This window comes from Sarcophilus harrisii, chromosome 3 (genome assembly GCF_902635505.1).
Source record: "Sarcophilus harrisii chromosome 3, mSarHar1.11, whole genome shotgun sequence".
Classification (NCBI taxonomy): Eukaryota; Metazoa; Chordata; class Mammalia; order Dasyuromorphia; family Dasyuridae; genus Sarcophilus; species Sarcophilus harrisii.
In genome coordinates this window covers 600,339,961-600,362,036 of record NC_045428.1, presented here as the reverse complement: position 1 = coordinate 600,362,036, position 22,076 = coordinate 600,339,961, and the positions used below count along the sequence as shown (strand labels likewise).

The window sequence follows — 22,076 nt, the reverse complement described above, 5'->3', positions numbered from 1 at the left end:
GATTAAAATTAGTTAGAAATTAAGTAATCTAATTTTAAGAATGTGTCAAAGAACATCATGGAAACAAGCAATAATTTAATTAAATTCAATAGCATACCAAAATCTATGGGATGCAACCAAAACAGTAGTTAGAGAAAATTTTATATCTCTAAATGCTTACATCAATTAAATGGAGAAAGAGCAGAACAATGACTTGGCCATGCAACTAAAAAAAAAAAAAAAAAAACTAGAAAAATAAATTCTGAAAGTCAACACTGAAAGAAAGAAAAGTATGGAATTAATATATAAAACTAGGACCTGGTTTTATGGGAAAAACCCAATAAAGTAGATAAATCATTGGTTGATTTGATTTAAAAAGAAGACCAAATTGCCAGTATCAAAAATGAAAGGAGTAAATTTGACACCAATAAAAAGGAAATTATAGCAATAATTAGGTACTTTTGTCCAATCATGTACCAATAAATCTGACAACCTAAGCAAAAGGCACGAATGTTTTAAAAAGATATAAATTGCCCAGATTAACAAAGGAGGAAATAGACTACTTAAAACAATCCCATTTAAAAAAAAAGGAATGAGTGAACTCCTTGTGAAAAAAAAATCTTCAGGGCCAGATGGATTCCTAAGTGAATTTTACCAGGCATTTAAAGAACATTTAATTCAAATACTATATAGACTATTTGGAAAATATTCAAATAAGGAGTCCTTCTAAATTTCCTTTACAATATAAATATGGTTGCTGATTCATAAACCAGGAAGCATAAAAACAGAAAGAGATTTCTTCACCTTGGAATCTTTGGTAGTCTTTTTAGTCTCTCTCTCCCCCAACCCCCTCATCTTGTATTTTCCTTATTGCTCACTTCTAACTCCTTCCCCTCTGATTGTGGTTTCCTTGGATGTTGAATCTCAAAATGTTTGTGTCTCCTCCCACACTAGGCAATTTATGGTTCCCCACCTTAGGTCTCTGTCCCTTCTGACTTTTGGATGGTCAAAACTGGCCCTAGGGGAATGCTGTGCTCTTTCCCCTAGGCTTAATGGAATGCTGCACAGCTTTTCACTGTCAGGGTGATCTTTCTTGCTGACTTGTCCCATTTCCTTTCTCCTTAGTTCTCAGGCTTGATTCCAGCAGTTCAGAGCCTGCTTTTCTTGCCATCAGCAAAAGCTACTTTCTCTTTCATTGGAGTTGGTGTTTCTTAGCCCAGAGATAATTTCCCCAACCTGGAGCAGAGGTCTCCACAGTCCTGGAAAGAGGAAGGCGAGTTTGGGGTTTAGAGGTGAGTTTTGATGTAAGCTTGTGTTTTGTTGGTGCATCTGCTGATCTGCTGCTGGAATTGTATGAATTGGGGGAAGGGTGCTGATTGAGTTCAGGATCAGTGAGTATCACTTGCTTTGGTTTTTAAAAATCTTTTTGATTCTGGGTGTCTTAGATCATGGAAACAGTTGAAGCTGCTTTATCTTTGGAACATAATTTCTACTTTAAAAAATTTGAGAAGTTGTGGAAGTCAGAGAAGATATTTAGTCTGCCATCCTGTTGCTCACATGACCTGGAAGCCCCCCTATCAATTGTAAAAGTATTTAAATGTAAAACAGAGGAATCTATACACAACCCCAGAGGCAATAGGGACCCAATGAAATTTATTGTATAGAGGAGTGATGTGAGCAGAAGAACATGCTAGGAAAGTCACTTTGGAGGCTGAATGGAGGAGTAGGGAGAGACTTGAGACCAGGTTATGGAAATGGTCTGGAATGAGAGCCTGAGCCAGAGTAGGGACAGTGTTGGGGGGGAAGGGGAGTATTTTCAAGAGATGCTGCAAAGATAATTATGACAAGATTTTACAGATTATTGGATATGGAGAGTGGGAATAGGGATGCTCAGGATGACCTTTTGGTTGAGGAAGGATAGTGGACCCTTTGGCAGAAATAAGAAACTTTGGAACAAGAATGGGTTTGGAAACGGGGAACGTTTATGTCTTCTTTTTTGGATATGTTGAATTTAAAATATTGTTGGTTTGTCATGTTCAAAAAAGTCCAGTAGGAAGCTGACGATATGGAATTAAGATTAGAGAAGTCATTGCAAGACTTATATCCAAAATTATTTCATAGAGATAGCAATTAAGCCCATGAAAACTGGTGAAGTTATCAGTAAAGAAAAGGGGTGGGGAGAGGGAGAGGGAGAGAAGGAAAGACGGAGAGGAAGAGGGGGAAAGGGAGGAGGAGAGGAAAGATGGGGAAAGGGAGAAAAGAAGAGAGAGGGACAGGGAGAGGGAAAGAGGAAGAAAGAGGGAGGGGAGGAGGGAAAGAGAAGGAAAGGTGGACAATTCAGACAGCTTTGGAAACCTCCACTTAGGTCTGGCTTCATCTGAACAAAGAAGAAGGGGAGAAACAAGCACAGGGATTGTATGGTTATGCTGGGATTTAGAGAGAATGCCTCTGTGTCTGTCCCAGAGTGCTCCTCTCTGAATCTTGGTAATGTTCCGAACTCACTAACTGGAAACTCTAAGAGCTTCCATATATATGATCTCCCAAAGGTTGACTCCTCTGAGGGAGGGATTAAGGGAGGTGTGAATTCACAAAGTTACAAAGTTAACTTTGTGAATCTCCCATACTTGTGAACTCCAATGAGTACTTAAATACATTAGTGAGCTAGAGGATTTGCTAAGTACCATGCTAAATTAGGCAACTGACATCACTTTGTAAGGATTCCAACATCAAGATAGAATTGGAAGGGATGATAAGTGAGAGGCAGGGATAGGTTGCCCGGGAAATGAGCAACAGGCAAAGGAAGGATCATTAGCCCTTTTCCCAAGGGTACTGGAAAAAGAGGTTAGGGTACTCAGAATTGAAGTTGTGGGAGGTAGGTACCAAGTGTACTTCTATGTTTTTCAGCCCCTAGAAAGCAGTTCAGGATAAAGGTGAGGGGACCCTCTAATGGCCATCTAAGGAATTGTAGTTGGGGAGGGGGAGGAGAGAGAAATGCATAAAAGACAGAGATAGACCCTTATAGGCAGCTTCTGTTTTCTTCTTCCCATCCTCCCTCTTTTTTTTCCCACTTTAGATTTTTCTGTGATCTGAGGAGGTTGCAAGGACAGCAGGCATGACTACACCCCAGGTATTGTTCTTATTTCTGGGTTAACTTGGTACCTTTTAGGTAACTTCATATGTGAGACTGAAATGGTCACCTTGGGGCGGAGGAGTGAGAGTGTAGAGAAGTGGTTGGGAATGTCCTTAAATGCTAAGAGGAGCTATCAGGAGAAGGGGGTTCTCGGCTGTAGACACTGAAGAGGGTGAGGGTGAGGGGAGGCAGTTTTACTAATGGTCCTGTATAAAGGGCCTCTTTCTTTTGCAGCAAGCTGCCTGCAGTGTCACGAGTCATTCTGGCAAAGGTGATGAAAGGTGAGGGAAGTCCCCAAGCCCATATGATACTCTCAATTTGGTATGGAGTGGCTTGGTAAAAATCAAAGAAGGGTTAGGAGCAGTTGGGTCCCTAGGTGGCAGAATGGGAGCCAGGGTTATAAACTGAGAAGATGAAGGAGTTCAGCCTGATGATGGGAAGAACTTCCAGGGCAGAATTCAGGTCAGTCAAGAGGTTAAGTCTAAGTAGCCGTCTATAACAAAGCTCTTAATATTCTGGCCAGTTCTGACATCAGTATCCATTTTGGAGTCTCAGATGAAGAGAAGGCAGCAGTGAAAAATCGGGGGGAGCACGTTTTGAGAACCCTGAAAAAGATGGGCCTTAATGTCGAAAAGGTATGGGACCTTGGAGGCCATGGTCAGAACAGAACCCAGGAGCATCTGGATGTTCTGCAGAAGTTTTCCTGGAATAGATACTTGGGACTTGCCTGATGATTGGACCTAATTCTAGTCTTTCCCTCTTTCCATTTCCTGTTTTATTCATCTCTGTTCCAGTCTTTCCAGGGTTTAGATCCTGGTATCTTTCCTCTCAGTACCTTTACAGGTTCTCCTCTTTTCCATGAGTAAATCATTAACCCTGTTCCCCTCTTCCTTTCAATGGAAATTCCATCACTTTCTCCTCTTTTTCCTAACTCTTAGAGTGTAACTTGCCCAAATATGAACCTACCTACCATTCTTCTCCCTGGTGTAACATCTCCCTCCCTCACCTCCTTTTCCAGGTATGGACTCAAGTAAGCTATTTTCACCTCTCTCTCTATTGTGCCTAGGGCCCTGTGGTTTCTGTCCTGGCCTCTGGTGGGGGCCTGAGGGCTGCCATAGCTTGCCAAGGTGTCCTTAGTGAGCTGAGCCATGTGGGGCTCCTAGACCTGATCACATACCTTGCAGGAGTCTCTGGCTCCACCTGGTAAGGACCTCTCAGTGTGTATTCTGTCTCTGGGAAGGGAATCCACAGCTCTACTACAAGGAAGAGAAGCTGGTTCCCATCACCCAGATTCTGTACTCCATGGGGTCCTATGGCTAGTAAGAATCTGAGGTTATATTACTCCAGTGGACTATGGCACTACCTAGGAGCATAATGGCTTTGTAACAGGCCAGATCTTTTACCAGTCAGGCAGACAGATGTTTTTCTTTTTCTTAGGTGCATGTCCTCCCTCTACACCCAGAGTGATATGTGGCAGGACCTGGCGAAGACAGAAAATGAGCTCCGAAGGCGGCTTCGGGAAGACTCCTGGAAATTCTCTGTTGCCCTGGATGGGCTCTGTAAGGCTGCAGAGAGGGATGACTATTCTCTCACTGATTTCTGGTCCTATTCCGTGGTCTACTACTTAACCAAGGAAGTAAGTTCTCCATTGAGACCTAGGGGATCTGGAGCAGGGAGACCTCAGGGTGAAGGTGTTCTCATTCTATCCCTCCTTTTTGGGTGACTGCCCCGGCCCAGCCCTCCTGATTCGGGTCAGTCAATTAGCATTTATGAAGCATGTGCCAGATACTGTGCTAAGTTTTGGGAGCACTGTTGGGTGATCTCATGTTAACTCATTGGTTGTGAGGCAGAGAAGGTCCCTTCCATCCTGCCCTTGAGTCAAAAGTACCCTAGATTTCAAATCAGGAGATCTGGTCTCTGCACTGATTTTCTGTGTGATCTAGGACAAATAGCTTTCCCTCTCTAGACCTCAGCTTCCTTACTTGAGAAATGACAAGTTGGAAGAGGTCTAAGGCCCTTTCCAGCTTCAAATCCTGTTAATTGGTAATCTCTTGGCACCTCCTAGCTCTGTGGGGACACATCTCTCTATTTTTCTACATTGCAATCTCTTTCTCCCTATCAGCTTCTAGATACCCGTCTGTCCAGTGTGAAACATCATTTTGACCCGGGGACTGTGCCATATCCCATATTCGCCACCATCGACCATTTCCTCAAGTCTGGTGGAGAGGAGAACACTCTGAGTGAGCATGGCCCTGGTATCTCCCAAGGAGGAGACTTAGGGTGGGGTGGGAAGAGATCTGTCCCAGAGGCCTTAGGACGGCCTGCATAGCCCATGGAGCTGGGATCTTGTTAAGGAAAAATTTGCACAATCTTCCAAAAATTTCAGAGTTGGATGGTTCTCAGTGAACATCTGGTCTAACCCAAACCAGCACAAGAACTCCTAGTTCACATTCCTGACCACTGGCTATACCCCCCCATTGACATGTAAAGCCCTTCACCACATGGCCCTCTTCCAACTTTGCCAGTTTTCTCAGGCTTAACTCCTCTCTAATACTGTATGATCCAGCAATGCATGAGTGATTGATAGTGAGCTTGCTGCCATCAAAGCCACTCATATCTTTGTTAGACAAATGTCTGTCTGACAAACCATGCTTTCCACTTTTTCTTGGACTCGAGAAGTTGCCTTTTGAATCTCAGCTATAGAACATGGGATCTCTATTGAATTTCAGTTTCTTCGATTTAGCCTAATACATTAGTAGGTAGCCTGTTAAAATTTTCTGGGATCCACTTGGTTATCTGTTGTGATGACTGGCAATCTCTCCTAAGTTTATGTTACCTGCAAATTATGCAAAAATCTTTTCCTTTGATGGAGAAAATGGAAGGAAAATAAATGAGCATCTCTGCTTTTTCTCTGTTGTTAATTATCATTATGCCATATACCTTTAGCCAGTAGCCCCACCATTTTGATTTTTCTTTTCCTTTAACATAGCTACCAACTTCTTTTTCCTCCTCCTCATTTTTAGACACTTTTACCAATCTCTGTTCATTCTGAACTTTGACACTCTTGACGTAATTCTTACAAGACTGTTCCATGGCTTTGTATTCATATTCTGTTGCATCTGTCTGCTTCTATTATGTGTCTTCACAAAACTAGGTGCATTGATGAGTTCCTTCTGTATCCACTGTGGTCTCTTCAGATGATTTTTATTTTTCCTCCTCATCAGAATTGTTTTCTTTTATCTTCAGAATTTCATTCCTGAGAATTCCTCGTGGCTTCTGGGCTGACTTCCCCTTGTAGGATTTTAGTCTATGGGCCATACCTATCTTTCCTCAGAACTCTTAGAAATCTGTTTCTTAGAAATTTATGGTGCAAGTTTGAATATGGCCAGTTTTTTCCTTTCCTAAATCACAAACTCTAGGAGGTATTGGTCACTTTTCAGCAAGGATCCCACCATTTCTCTGTGAGCAGCAAGTTCCTTCCTGTTAGCAAGAATCATATCCAACACAAAATTTCCCCTTGTTGGTTCCTGAACCTTTTAAGGGATGAAATGAACACTAATGTAAGTCAAAAGGTTATGAGTTCCTCTGTTTTTAGTAGAGAGAAAACTCCAGCAGTGAGCTGGATTATATATATCAACATCCCCCATCATTACACTGTCTTAGCTCTGTGATTTCTTCTATGAGCTCATTTATTTTCTCTTTCTGTCCAAATGATCTATCCTATACTCTGATAACAAAATCTCTTCTTTTTCTCTCTCCATTGATTTTTACCTTTTCTCAACTTTGCTTTTTAGATTTCAAATGTGCAATGGCACACTTTCCTTTCCTTAACTTTGTGACATTCTTCCATTCTCTATCTTCCTTATACAAATCAAATTTCCCTTTTGCTTCTTCACATCTTTCTTAAATTTTTAATTTTCACATTGAAGCCCCACTTCCACCTTTAAAAGGTTTTTAAAAGAATAACTTCATTTCCATTTATAATGTGGAGCATGGAGATGAGTTATTTGAACTTTTTTTTTTTGTCACTATACCATGTTTAGTTCTGGGTACCATGGTTTCAGAGGGTCATTGACAAGATACCCAAAGGAAAGCAACTGGGTTCATGACATATGAGGATTAGGTGAAAGATCTGGGAATGTTTAGTTCCAGAGAAGACTTGAGGGTACATGATAGCTGTCCAGATATAGATGATTGTCCTGTAGAGGAGGGGGTAAGAAGAATTCACAAAGAGGTTGATTTATCCTTGATGTAAGAAAAATCCCCCCATCATTTGAACTGTTTGAAAGTAGAACTGCCTCCCTGCTGCCCTGGTGTGATCCTTGGTGGCCTCCCTGTTGAGGTGGGACCTTCCTTCTTCTTAGAGCTATTCCAGCAGATTCTGGATGGCCATTTACCAGACATGAGGGAATCAGAATTAGGGTAAGTGGGCACTGGATTATATGGTTGCTGAGATCCTTCTAAATCTCACATTTTGTTGTGTTGTCATTCTTCTGTCCTGGGAAGGAGAGCAGCTTGCATTTTGAATAAAGAAGACAGTCATTTGAATGTGGCAGAAATATAAACATCACATACTCATTGCAGGGCATTCCTCTTCTCCATTGCTTGTTGCGAGCCTCAGCCATTTTTAGAACCCTTTTTTTTTGGTGTTTTCAACTTGTCTTTTAGTACCTTATTAATCATAATTGCCTAATTGATCAATCTGGTTTTCTCCCACTGAGTTTGGTCCGGTCTCCTTTCTTGATTCGGTCCAATTGGTTAGTGCCAGGGAGTCACTAGAAAGAGACTTGTTCAATGAGTAGGTCTCTCAGGAAAAGTAGGAGATAGGGAAGATGAAGTGAGGCTATCTTAGTGGGAATGTAGCTGGATATAAAGTCCCGGATTGGTGTGAGTCTATTCTAGTGAAAATCTCAGACCACGGTGTAAAACTTTCTGAGTGTGAATCTTATCCTTGCCTCTCTCCTGGTGTAAAACCTGTTCACCAAAGTCCCGGTTTCATTATTTTCCCAGATGCCTGGTTTGAATTCACTCCTGACTGGGCTGGCTACTCATTTGCCAACTCAAAACCTGGTGCTTATGTCTCTACCACTCATTGTGGGAGCAAGTTTAAGGGAGGGAAGCTCATCCAAGAAGAAGAAGAAAGGGATTTCTCCTATCTTCGAGGTAAAGTTTGAATCTCTCCTCCAACAAGAGGCAGGGCAAACAGGAGCAATGGGGTTATCCCTTCTTTATATGTTGTTCTCACACTCTTTGGCATCTAATTGGAATCCTCGTTCCCAGAGGTTCTTCAAAATTGGGGTACCATGAGAGAATAAGAACATCTTGAAAAGCCTCTGCAGAGCTGTGTGAGGTTACTTTTTGATGTGAACCTTGTTAACTCTTCATATAATTTGGTACCCAGATTCCTTCCATGTCCCTAGCTGGGTGTCTGGACTCTCTACTAATCTGAAAGGGTAGAGTCAGGGCAAATGGACAGGACAGTTTTCTTCTAATACTTAAAGCTACAAAGACCCAAATGAGAACCCCTTTAATATTTTTCTGCAATATGTTCTCCCTCTTTTTCTCTACAGCATTATGTGGTAGTGTTTTGGCGGACAAAGACATTGTTCTCAAGGCCATCAAAGGTTGGTGTGAGAAACAGGTGTTCATTTGGGCTCAGAAAGGGAAGGAAGGGAGACAAGGTGGGGTTTGGGACCGTGATGGGCCTTTCTTTTAATCCCTAGTGAAATAATTTCCATTTTCCTTATAGATTTCTTCTTGAAATTTATCTGTGGTTTAAGCACCCAGCAAAAAAAGCTCATTTCTGATCCTGAAGGTAAGGACCTGAATTTGGATCTTCTCATGTCTTGGGATAGGCTTGACTCTGGGTGTCAAAGATTGGTTTTTTGGAGGTAATCAGGACTGAGCAACTTGTTCAGAGTCACATAACTAGTAAGTATTTGAGGTGAAATTTGAACACGGGTCTTCCTGATTTCAGGACCAGTGCTCTCTCTACATTGTGCCATTTAGTTGCCCCAAAGATGCATTTTTAAAACTGGGTTGATATTGGGTGATTATGGTAACATAAATATACTCATCTTACTTGAAATTTTCATGAGCTGGATTATGTGACCTGGAATCAATAGCTCTTGAATTATACCTTACAGCTCTTGTATTCAGTGGGAGCTATGCTCTGTAACTATGGTCATTGTTTCAACACTTTGAGATTTAGCAGGTCAACTTGTGAAAGGGAAACCCAATCAACTCCCTTAGGTTTATAGGGGATCAGAGAGAAAAAGGGACTCCTAAACATGAAGCATTTACTAAATTTTAAGACAAAAGCAGAAGTAATCTTTACATTTACTCAGTAGTATCCAAACACAGAAATTATGGGAGTTACAGTCTGCCCATAAGCCTGGGTCACACTCCAACAGTGTCCTGAAGGGAGAGTGGACACATGCTTACTGAAGTCAAGGAGTAAGTCAAATCAGTAGAGAAACCCATGAATTTGGAGGAGCAAGTGATTGTGGGAATAATCTTCAATTTTTAAAAAATCTCTTTAGTATGTACTGTGCATCATTTGGTGGGCAAAATCATTTTTCAGGGAGTTGCTCTCCTGTTGAGCAAAGCTACCCGACTACTTTTAGGCTACTGAAGCCAGTGTCAAGTTCTTTTAGCATACAGGAGCTTTTCCGGTTCATTTTGTCATTCTCTTTCACATTAGTATTTTTTCCCTACTCCCTTAAGCTACCAAAAAGGTTACATAACAAAGGGACAGCACTTTACACATTCAATATTCAGAGTGGTTCCCCCATGTAGATATTGAATTTGGAGTTGTTTAGGGGGCACTATCCTATTGGAGAGGTAGAGATTCACTACAAAATATGTTTTATACAACTGTAATAATAGTTCTTACTATTTGAGAAAATGAAAGGAAAATTGGACTGCGATATAATCTTTCATCATCTTCATGATTGTATTATCACTCCTATATTCATAATGCTTTAAAATCTACAAATCACTTCCCAACAGAATTTGGGTCAATGGATCATGCAAATACCATCACCCTCATTTTAGAGATGAAGAAACTGAAGTGGGTCAAAGAGGGAAGTGACTTGACTAATATTATACAATATGGAAATGTCAAATGTTCAAGATGCTCTTTCCACTAAATTTTCTGCTACCCAGCAAGGGAGATTTAGGATGACTCTAAAGAAGAATGTGCTCCTAGGATGGTCAATATAGGGGATCAAAGGAGGTCATGGATTCTTCTTCTATAAAGATCTTGGTGTTAGTATGGTATCAGAGGATGACTTAAGGGCTAGAATTATTGACTCCTCCCACCTTCAAGCTTGGACTAGTAGGAATCTCCTTGTAAATAGATGAATTTCTCATATTCCCAATCTCTTACCTGAAGAAAGGGTTCTTTATCTCTTAGTCACCTCTGCTTGATCCCTGGGAGTGAGGAAGTAAAAAAATTGTTTATATTGTGATTTTTTTCTCATCAGGAGCTGTTTTGAAAACCCTGATAGAAGAATTATTCAACCTGGTTTACACCTTCCAAACAGATGGAGACTATCTACCCATCTTGAGAAATCTACAGGCTAAAATGGAGGGTAAGAAGGAGTTCCCCACCTTGAGCAGTATTTCATAAGTTATCAAAACTAGAGTGACCTTAGACTCATTTGCAGAAAAAACTCATAAGAGATTTGTTTTAGATACAACAAGGAGTAAGGGAGAGAGCTGAGAGGTGAACCAAAGTACTTCGGGTACAATGTCCTCTAAAAACATCTGACAAATTTTCCTGAATGCAGATCCTTTGTGAAGCCAGGAATGAGCTGGCCAAGGTGCTGACATACCTGGTGGGTCAGCATCAGGAAGCAGTTGGAGTGCAGAAGGATGTGTTCATTACTTTCCACTTTTTTTTGTCCTTCCTTCCTCTAGTCTAGATTATCTGAATTCCTAAATGTAAAGGGTCATGACACAGAGCTACTCAGCCAGTATATATAGAGCCCTCAGAAGGGACAGAGGTTGACATATCCTCTTTCTGGCCACAGGGAACACCTACTTTTTTGAGGCTGAGACATTGACTAGCCATATGATCAAATTTTCGTACCAGAGAAGTCGAGATCAACAGAGACAACTCATCAAGGAATTACTGGAAAAGACCTTGAGTCAAGAAATGGTGGAAAAGAGTGAGTGAAATTTGAAATTTTCCTTGAAACTGCAGTGGTAACCATTGTTAGACCGCCAATGTGCTCCCTGGAAGCAGGGGAGGACAGTGGGAAGTGGGATGCTCTCTTCTGGAATTCTACAGAATATCATAGCTCAAGGACCATCTGCAAATGGCTCTTCTAAAGCCTCTTTCTACCTGAAATTGATGCTCAGAGTGATGAAATTGAGGCTCAGAGAAGGGTGAGTGTGTGCCCAAGGTCCACTTCTTAGACTAGAATATTCCAGGATAATAGATTTAATGCTATAAGGGATTTCAGAATTGATTTAGTTTAACTCCCCCATTTTATAGAAAGGGAAGCTAAGGTCTGAAGAATAGAAATAGCTTGGGCAAGATCATATAGCTGGTAAGCATCAGAACCAGGCTTCAAACTCAGATCTTATGGCTACTTTCTTTGCTTTTTCTACAGAATTTATCTGCCTTTTTGGTCCTTGTTTTTCCCAATACTGGACCTCCTTCATAGGTATCTTTAGTTTTGATTCTAATTTCTTTTTCTCTAGGCAGTGTCCCATCTTTTCTAAAGTTTTTATGGAAGACCTGCAAGTGTTTCTTATCGTGGACGTGGGGAACAACAAATAACTTTCTGTACAAGTATGGTAAGGACTTTTTAGGATTACAGTATTCGAGTAGGAAAGGACTGGAGTGATCACCCTTATTCAATATAGATCTGGGCAGCTATATCATCTCTGGGAAGTGGTTGTCCCCTTTCTGCTGTAAGAGCTTCAGTGATTGAGATAGCTTTCCAAGATGGCCCACTCTATGTTGCCTGTCTTTGTTAGGTTGTTTCATATTAACAAGCATTGATATTACTACAGGCCCTGTGCTAAGCAGTGGAAGTACAAAGAAAGGTAAAAATAAAACCCAGTCCTTCCCTTCCAGAAGTTTACAGTCTAATGGTGAATATAACATGTAAATAACGAAGCAAATGAGATACAGAAAGGACAAATTGGGGAATGTCAAGGAAGGGAGGTTACTAATATTAAGAGGGATCAGGAAAAGCTTCTTTTGGAAAAGATTTATCTTAGACTTGAATGAAACCAAAGAAGCCAGGATATAAAAATGAGGAGGAAAGGTGTTATACACATGGGGGATCACCAGTAAAAATACACAGAGGCAAGAGATGTATGACATATTAGGAAGCCTTTCCTTATATTTGGGTGAATTTGTTGTCATAGTATTTCCCCTTCTCCATTGCTCTTATTTTTGTTGTCTGGGGCCAAGAAGAAAAATTAACTCACTCTTTCTCATATCTCTTTCTTCTACTCACCTCCACTTTTCTTATTCCAACAAAGGTTATTCTTGGAGCCCTTATTGCATGGGGAGCCATAAACTAAGTAAGAAAGTAGAGAAAGAGAGCAGAAATGGAAAGTGTGAGGGGAATTTTTTTATTCTTAATGGTATTTTATTTTTTTCAAATACATACAAAGATTATTTTCAACACTTACCTTTGCAAAATCTTGTGTTCCAACTTTTTTCTCTCTCCTCTGTCCCCAAAATAGCAAGTAATCTAATAGAGGTTAAACATGTGCCTTTCTTCCAAACAAATTTCCATATTCATCATGCTGCACAAAAAAATCAGATCAAAGGGGGAAAAAAACCATGAGAAAGAAAAAACAAACAAACAACAACAAAAAGGTGAAAATACTATGCTTTGATCCACATTCACTCTCCATATTTCTCTCTGGATGTGGACAGCACTTTCCATCACAGGTTTAATGTGAGGGCAATTTCAGGGGGCATCCTTAGAGTGATTTCTTATTAGTGAATAGAATCTGGTAGATGGTGGATGAAGCCACAGCTAGACATCAGAATGAACAGACACATCTTGGAAGTTTTGGTTTTTTTTGTAGGCATTAGTTCATGTGATTCCAATTCAGGAATGGGGTGAACCAGCTCCAACTCTGCTTTTGTGAGAGAATCTCTGGTCTTTTTTCCTCTAGAAGAGATTAAGGACAAGCCTCTCACAGATCATGAAAGTATGTATTTGATGGATGCTGGCTTGGCTATCAACTCTGCCTATCCCCTGGTCCTACCCCCAGTACGGAACAGTGATATCATCCTCTCCTTTGACTTCAGTGAAGGGGATCCATTCGAGGTAATGGGAAGTCCATTTTCTCCTCCCAAAGAGCTTGGTTAGGGGCAGTCAAGCAAGAATGAGCCCTTGCTTGGGATATGAATTCTAATCCCTAATTCATGGTGTGACCCTCATCCAGTCTTCTTTCTCTCTGATTACCATCACTTTCCCTTCTTAGAAAGTGCAATTTTGGAAAAATATTTGAAAATCTCTAGAGATCCTCCAGTCTCTGGAGTCCTCAGGTGATATCTAGAATAAATTTGTATTCCCTCTTCTCAGACCATCAAGGCCACTAAAAAGTACTGCAAAACCTGTAATATCCCCTTCCCTCCAGTGGATGAAGCTAAACTCAACCAAGAAGCCAAGGCTCCTTCTGATTTCTACATCTTTGAAGGGAAGAAGACACCTGTGGTCCTTCACTTCCCACTTTTCAATAAAGTGAATTGTTCCAGCACAGGTATGGGTTTGAGCAGTACAGTCACTGAAGTGCATTGTAGTATGGGTTCAAAGGGTTTCCTGTCACCTAGAATGCTCACTGTGGGTTGCAAGCATGTGTTTTGGTGAGGAAAAAGAGCCTTCAGGTAGCTCCAATCCCTTCTTCTTCATAGTCCCCTCTACTTTTGTATTGCCTGAAATGGGACAATGCAATATGCTGGGAGGGCTTAAGTATCTGTCATCTGGGTGCTGGTGGTGGAGGGATTTGAGACATATAGATTCTCTAGACTGAGTAGTTTGGGTGATGGGATTTGGGTTGAGCTCATCCTGGTCCAGGGGGTATCCATCCTCTTCTGCATATGTGGCAAGTACCAAGTATGTTACCAGTGCCACTGTGGGGAAGTTTGCTTTGGCTCTTGGATTGTACCCAATCCCAAAACAGTCTAATCCCAACTGCTGAAGAGGACATTGGGATCTCCAGAACTGAACATGAAGATTGGCTTTCTGAGCAAATCACTTTGGAGGCTGAATGGAGGATGAATTGAAGTGGGGAGGGACTTGAGGCAGGCAGAGCCATGAGTGGGCTATTGAAGTAGTCCTGCTATGATGTGATGTGGATCTACCCCAGAGTGGTGGAAGTGTTTGGGTAGAGAAAGAGCCATATTTGAGAGATGATACAAAGAGGATAAGAGATAGTGAAGAGCCAAAGATGACTCCTAGGTTGTGAGCTTGAGTGATTGGGAGGGGGGGTTACAATGGACAGGGACTGCAAAATTAGGAAGAAGCCAAAATTTAGGGGAAAGAACAAGTTCAGTTTTGGACATGTTGAGTTAAAGATGTTCAATGGGCAATTGAATTTGGAAGACAGGAGATCAGGAGAGAGATTAGGTCTGAATAAATAAGTATGAGAATTATCAGCATAGTAAGGACAATGAAGTGCTTGGATAATCACCAGAAGGAGAAAATAAGAAAGCTCAAGACAGAGTCCTATGGGACCCCGACAATGAGCAGTCCTGACTTGTCTGAAGATCCAGCAAAGGATAATGAGAATAAGCAGTCAGATGAGGAGGAGGTGAGTGAGGAGAAAGTAGAATCAAAAAGCCTAAAGAAGAGTATATCAGAAGAGGATGATTGACAGGATCAAAGGCTTCAGAGAGATCAAGGAGGACTCTTATTGGGAAAAGGCAATTAAGAGATGATTAATAACTTTGAAAAGAGCTAAGCAATAAAGGGAGGAGAGATAGAGAAACAGAAACAGAGAGAAACACACAGAGAGACAGAGACACAGGGACAGAGAGACAGACAGAAAGAGACACAGAGGGGGGAGGAGAAGGGGGAAGAGAAGAAAGAAGGGAAGGAGGGAGGGAGACAGAAATGAGAAATGGGGAGATGGTCACAGAAACAGTGACCAAGGCAGAGAGAGAGGGAGAGAAGGAAGAGAAAGAGAAAGGGGAGAGAGAAGTAGAGAGGGGACAGAGGAAAAAAGAGAGAAGAAAAGAGAAAGAGGAAGAAGGAGAGAGGGATAGAAAGAGAGGAAGAGAGAGGGAGAAAAAGAGAGAGGAGGAGAGGGGGGGGAGAAAAAGAGAGGGAGAGAAAGAAGGGAAAGAGAAAGAGAGAGGGAGAAAGGAAGAAAGCAAGAGGAAGAGAGAGAGAGAGAAGCTTAATTCTATATCAGAGGAGAGGCAAGATGGGAAGGTGCTTGGAGGCTAAATCCTATGAGGGATGATTGAAGGATTTAAGTATTTACAAGTAAAAAGACTATGGGAGGAATCATCACTGTCATCAAATATGTGAAGGGGAGTAGATATGAAGATATTAATTTTCTTATGTCACTAGGCGTCTTTGATTTGAGGTTGGATGATTACTTGTTAAAGCTGTCAGAGGACAGATTCTATGAAAGGAGAGCCCTTCTGAGATTCTGTCGCTGTCTCTTCTTTTTTATTTATTTTATTTTAATTTTTTATTAAAGCTTTTTTATTTTCAAAACATATGCATTTAGGGTTAGTCGAGAGGCACACACATTTAGGATTAGATAATTTTTTCAACATTGATCCTTACAAAACATTGTGTTCCAAAATTTGCTCCCTCCCCTCCATGCCCTCCCCTAGATGGCAAGTAATCCTATATATGTTAAACTTGTTAAAATATATGTTAAACACAATATATGTAAACATGTTTATACAGTTATCTTGCTGCACAAAAAAATCAAATCAAAAAGGAAAAAAATGAGAAAGAAAACAAAATGCAAGCAAAGAGTGAAAATACTATGTTGTGGTCCACACTCGGTTCTCACAGTCCTCTCTCTGGGTGTAGATAGCTCTTTTCATCATAAGATCATTGGAACTGGCCTCAATCTTCTCATTGTCGAAAAGAGCCATGCCCATTAGAATTGATCATTCTATAATCTTGCTGTTGCCATGTACAATGATCTCTCTCTGCTCATTTCACTTAGCATCAGTTCATGTAAGTCTCTCCAGGCCTCCCTAAAATCATCCTCCTGATTGTTTCTTATAGAACAATAATATTCCATAACAATACCATATTTTATTTGGTAAATACCGTAATTTATTCAGCCATTCTCCAACTTATGGGCATCCACTCAGTTTCTTGCCACTACAATAAGGGCTGCCACAAACATTTTTGCACATGTAGGTCCCTTTCCCTCCTTTATGATCTCTTTGGGATACAGATCCAATAGTGACACTGTTGGATCAAAGGGTATACACATTTTGATAGCCCTTTGGGCATAGTTCCAGATTGCTCTCCAGAATGGTTGGATCAGTTCATAATTCCACCAGCAATATATTAGTGTCCCAGTTTTCCCACAGCTCCTCTAACATTCATCATTATCTTTTCCTGTCATCTTAGCCAATCTGAGATGAGTGTAGTGGTACCTCAGAGTTGTCTTTTCATATGACTAGAAATGGTTTCAATTTCTTCATCTGAAAATTGTTCACATCCTTTGATCACTTATCAATTGAAGAATGGCTTGAATTCTTATACATTTGAGTCAGTTCTCTATATATTTTAGAAATGAGACATTTATCAAAACCTTTGAGTGTAAATTTTTTTTCTCAGTTTATTGCTTCCCTTCTAATCTTGTCTGTACTGGTTTTGTTTGTACAGAAACTTTTTAACTTAATATAATCAAAATTATCTATTTGATCTCCAGTTCTTCTTTGGCCACAGATTCCTTCCTTCTCCACAGAACTGAGAGATAAACTATCCTGTGTTTTTCTAATTTGCTTATAATATCACTTTATATCTAAATCATGAACCCATTTTGACCTTATCTTGGCATATGGTGTTGGGTGTGGGTTAATGCCTAGTTTTTGGCATACTAACTTCCATTTTTCCTAGCAGTTTTTGTCAAATATTGAGTTCTTATCTCAAAAGCTGGGATCTTTGCATTTATCAAACACTAGATTATTATAGTCATTGATTATTTTGTCCTGTGATCCTAATCTATTCCACTGATCGACTATTCTATTTCTTAGCCAGTACCAAATGGCTTTGATGCCTGCTGCATTATAATATAGTTTTCAGTATTAGGCCACCTTCATTTGATTTTTCATCAATTCCCTTGAAATTTTTGACCTTTTGTATTTACAGATGAACTTTGTTATTTTTTCTAGATCTGTAAAATAATTTCTTGAGAGTTTGATTGGGGTGGAATAAGTAGATTAATTTAGGTATTATTGTCATTTTTATTTTATTCACTTGACTTACCCATAAACATGATATTTTCCCAATTGATTAGAGCTTATTAGTATGGAAAAGTATAATTTTTTTTTTTGTAATTGTGTTCATATAGTTCCTGATTTTGCTTTGGGATATAATTTGATTTGGGTAGATTCCCAAATATTTTACATTATCTACAGTTATTTTAAATGGAATTTATCTTTGTATCTCTTGTTGCTGGACTTTGTTGGTAATATATAAAAATGCTGATGATTTCTGTGGATTTATTTTGTATCCTGCAACTTTGCTAAAGTTGTAGATTACTCTTTTTTTTATTATTTAATAGCCTTTTATTTACAGGTTATATGCATGGGTAACTTTACAGCATTAACAATTGCCAAACCTCTTGTTCCAATTTTTCACCTCTTACCCCCCCATCCCCTCCCCAGATGGCAGGATGACCAGTAGGTGTTAAATATATTAAAATATAAATTAGATACACAATAAGTATACATGACCAAAACATTATTTTGCTGTACAAAAAGAATCAGACTCTGAAATATTGTACAATTAGCTTGTGAAGGAAATCAAAAATGCAGGTGGGCATAAATATAGGGATTGGGAGTTCAATGTAATGGTTTTTAGTCATGACCCAGAGTTCTTTCTCTGGGCATAGCTGGTTCAGTTCATTACTGCTCCATTGGAAATGATTTGGTTGATCTCGTTGCTGAGGATGGCCAGGTCCATCAGAACTGGTCATCATATAGTATTGTTGTTGAAGTATATAATGATCTCCTAGTCCTGCTCATTTCACTCAGCATCAGTTCGTGTAAGTCTCTCCAGGCCTTTCTGAAATCATCCTGTTGGTCATTTCTTACAGAACAATCATATTCCATAATATTCATATACCACAATTTATTCAGCCATTCTCCAACTGATGGGCATCCATTCAGTTTCCAGTTTCTAGCCACTACAAAAAGGGCTGCCACAAACATTCGTGCACATACAGGTCCCTTTCCGTTCTTTATAATCTCTTTGGGATATAAGCCCAGTAGTAACACTGCTGGATCAAAGGGTATGCACAGTTTGATAACTTTTTGAGCATAGTTTGTGGATTACTCTTAATAGTTTTTTTAGTTGATTCTCTGGGGTTCTCTAAGTATACCATCATATCATCTGTAAAATGTGATAATTTGGTTTCCTCATCACCTATTCTAATTTCTTTAATTTCTTTTTCTTCTCTTATTGCCAAATCTAACATTTCTAATACAGTACTGAATAGTAATGGTGATAATAGGCAACATTGTTGCACCCCTGATCTTATTGGAAATGGTCTCTAGTTTGTCCCCATTACATATGATGTTTGATGATGGTTTTAAATAGATGCTACTGATCATTTTAAGGAAAACCCCAATTATTCCTATACTCTCTAATGTTTCTAATAGGAATGGGTGTTGGATTTTGTCAAATGCATCTACTGAGATATCATATGATTTTTGTTAGTTTGCTTATTGATATGATCAATTATAAAAATGGTTTTCCTGATATTGAACCGGCGTGTAAATCCTGGTGTATTCCGGGTGTAAATCCTACTTGGTCATAGTGTATTATTCTGGAGATGATTTACTGTAATCTCTGCTAATATTTTATTTAAAATTTTTGCATCAATATTCATTAGGTAAATTAGCCTATAATTTTCTTTCTCTCTTTTAACCCTACCTGGTTTTGGTATCAGTACCATATCTGTATCATAAAAGGAATTTGGTAGGACTCCTTCTTACCCTATTTTTTCAAATAGTTTGTCTAGTATTGAAATTAATTATTCTTTAAATGTTTGGTAGAATTCACAAATAAATTAATCTGGTGTGGCTGCCTCTTCTTAGAATTGCTTTGATGACAGGCTTCTAGAGTTACTCTTCTGATGAAGCACGCACAGTCCAGAAAGGGCTACTTGCGCTAATGTCATGTTTTCTCTGTCTTTCTCTGCCTTAGAAATCATTGACCAGAGGCGAAAGACATATGAGACATTCCACCTTACAAACTATTCTGATGCTGAGGTGAGTCAACTCCTGGAGGACTCAAAGGCAAATGTGAGAAACAACAAGGATCGTATCTTGTCAAAGATCTGTGAAATGGCACTGACAGTCTTCTAGGAAGCAGCCTCCCAACTTCTGCTCTCGTACTGGGACTGGCTTCTGTTACCTGGGAACAGCTGCCATTCCTGCTGCCATTCCCTCCTTTGGGAGAGACACTTATTCACTTTCTCAACCCTCATGCTTCATGGAACTTCATGGAACATTCTGCTTAGGCTTTCCCAGATCCAATTAAAATATTGGCTTGGCTCCCAGGAGTCTGTTGTTTCATCCTCTTGCTTTACTCAGTTCTATTTGCAGAAGCTTAGAATTGGCAGGAGTGCTGATCCCAGGGTCAGGACACATGAGTTTGACTCATGTCTCAGACACTGGAATTGTGACCCTGGGTCATTTCCCTGATTCCTCTGAGCTTATATTTCTTTATCTATAAAATGATAATGTATGCAATGTCTAGTTCACATGTTTGTTAAGAGAAGTTGGGAATGTAACATAACCAACAACCATTTATTAAGTATTTACTGTATGCTAGATACTGGACTCAGCACTGATACAGTGTTTAGACATAATACAAACTATTTTGTCAAGAAGTAGAATAATTTAATGAGGAAAAGGAAAGGTATTAAAAAGGATTATGGGAAATTTTATGGGGAGATACACTCTTATCTGAAAGTTGACTGAGAAGCTTCTTACAGGGCATGGTCCTTTATGATGGACCTTTACGGAATGGAAGACTTTCAAGAGACTGAACTGGAGAGTTTATTCCAGGAATATAGATAACATGGAGCAGGGAGAGGAAAGAGATTAAGAAGGGGAATTAGTAGGAGGAAATAAAGCTGTGAAATGAATGAAAAGCTTGAGAGAAAGTATGTCTGAGTAATTAAAAATAAACCTGTGTTAGTTAGCCTCCCTGATGATAAATGGTTGGTCAGTGGTTTCTCTCAGTAACCAGACACTTAATGGAGATACTGAATGACTAAAAATACTTTTAAAAAAGGAGGTGCTCCTGACAGGTAGAAAATCAACCACGTTTGGTGAATAATTAATGAAGATATAGACTTTCAAGTGAGATATGTGCTGTAAGCCCTCAGCCCCTCCTGCTGAGAATGTGGCTTGATCATGAAATTGTCATCTGCACCAATCTGGACAAAGGAATCTCCCCAGAGGGTTCTGTTTTTCTCCTTCATGAGCTGGTTTACCCTAAACTCCCTTTGGGTAGGGTAGCTGCCAGCACATGGGTTTATTATTTTAGGGCTGAAATTCACCTATATTAGATTCTGTTTATACTCTGGGGAAAAAAAAGTCTTCTGGTTGGGTGGGGTCCTGTCCAAGATCAAGGAGGATGTTCTTCAGAAACTGGCTGATCTACAGAGGGGCTGGTTCTTGAACAAGGAAATAAAGATGAAAAACAACTTTAATCTGAATTTAATAATTGAGTATTAACATAATAGAAAGTAATTTCAGCTGAAAATAAAAAAAAATCCTAAAGAAAATAATTATGGGAACAGATGAATTTATAAGAGAATTCTATCAAACAATAAGTAATTAATTCCAATATGTTATATATTGTGGAAACAGAGAAAGAAGAACTCTTACCAAACTCTTTCTGTGAGACAAACATGGTCTTGATACTTAAGTTATGGAGAGAGAAAGTAGAGAAAGGAAATGACTACTATCTCTAATAGATATTATTGTAAAATTATTGAATAAGATTTTAGCAAAGGGCATATAAGTATATAGCTTAAGGATTAGACAATGACCAGGTTGGATTTATCTAGGAATGTGGGATTGGTCCAATATTAGGAAACTATAAGCATATTAGATGATCTTAATAAAAACAAAATCACAAGATTATATAGGCACAAAAAACTTTCAAGATTCATGTCCTTTTGTATTCAAGACATTAAAAAGCATAGCAATAAATCTACTAAGATGTAAAGATCCACTAAAGAGAAGAGGAAGAATAAAAGAGTAAGAGCAGTGGGTGATTCTTTGCCAAAAGGATGCTGAGAGTTGTTAGTTGATCTGACCTATTATATTTCTGGGACATGTATATAAGATAATTTGAAGAACCTCCACTTGTTAAAATGTATGGGGAGATACCCTCATCTGGAAGTTGATTGAGAAGCTTCTTACAGGGCATGGTCCTTTAAGATGAACCTTTAAGGAATGGAGGACCAAAAACATCCATTTTTGGTGATTCACATGGGCATAGTTGGTAGGACTAGAAGGAACCTAAGAAATGCTGTCAGTGACTACCAAGTCTTTGGTAAGAAATTGAATATTTCAGGGCACGGGTTGTGTTTTCTTCATTGCTACCTATTAAAAAAAGGGATGCAGAAGAGAGAAGTGGATTTGGGTGTAATGTTCTTCTCAAAGCATAATGTTCTCTGGGAACAGGTTTCTTAGAGGGTTTTGGAGGCAGCCTTACTTTCAGTTCAGTTTAATCACCCCAAATGCAGCCAGGAGTTAAAG

At 39.6% G+C, this 22,076-nt stretch overlaps 1 protein-coding gene across 5 annotated transcripts in view; it reads left to right on the top strand.

The window, feature by feature from the left end:
• The window catches only part of PLA2G4C (phospholipase A2 group IVC), a 36,843-nt gene extending 15,737 nt beyond the window's left edge, over positions 1-21,106 (top strand). For 2 of the 5 annotated variants that reach the window (XM_031963384.1, XM_031963383.1), the window contains exons 3-18: positions 1,105-1,271; positions 3,053-3,106; positions 3,344-3,390; positions 3,633-3,744; positions 4,176-4,312; positions 4,547-4,745; positions 5,232-5,349; positions 8,120-8,272; positions 8,680-8,733; positions 8,859-8,924; positions 10,597-10,704; positions 11,146-11,283; positions 11,822-11,917; positions 13,262-13,416; positions 13,675-13,852; positions 19,504-21,106. In XM_031963384.1, coding sequence (XP_031819244.1) covers positions 3,092-3,106; positions 3,344-3,390; positions 3,633-3,744; positions 4,176-4,312; positions 4,547-4,745; positions 5,232-5,349; positions 8,120-8,272; positions 8,680-8,733; positions 8,859-8,924; positions 10,597-10,704; positions 11,146-11,283; positions 11,822-11,917; positions 13,262-13,416; positions 13,675-13,852; positions 19,504-19,664 — 1,737 coding nt within the window. In that variant the 5' untranslated portion in view covers positions 1,105-1,271; positions 3,053-3,091 and the 3' untranslated portion in view covers positions 19,665-21,106. Of the gene's footprint in view, positions 1-596; positions 1,272-3,052; positions 3,107-3,343; positions 3,391-3,632; positions 3,745-4,175; positions 4,313-4,546; positions 4,746-5,231; positions 5,350-8,119; positions 8,273-8,679; positions 8,734-8,858; positions 8,925-10,596; positions 10,705-11,145; positions 11,284-11,821; positions 11,918-13,261; positions 13,417-13,674; positions 13,853-19,503 lie in introns of those variants that run through there. The other 3 variants (XM_023501007.2, XM_031963385.1, XM_031963386.1) reach the window with 3 other exon arrangements.
• The last annotated feature ends 970 nt before the right edge of the window (positions 21,107-22,076 follow it).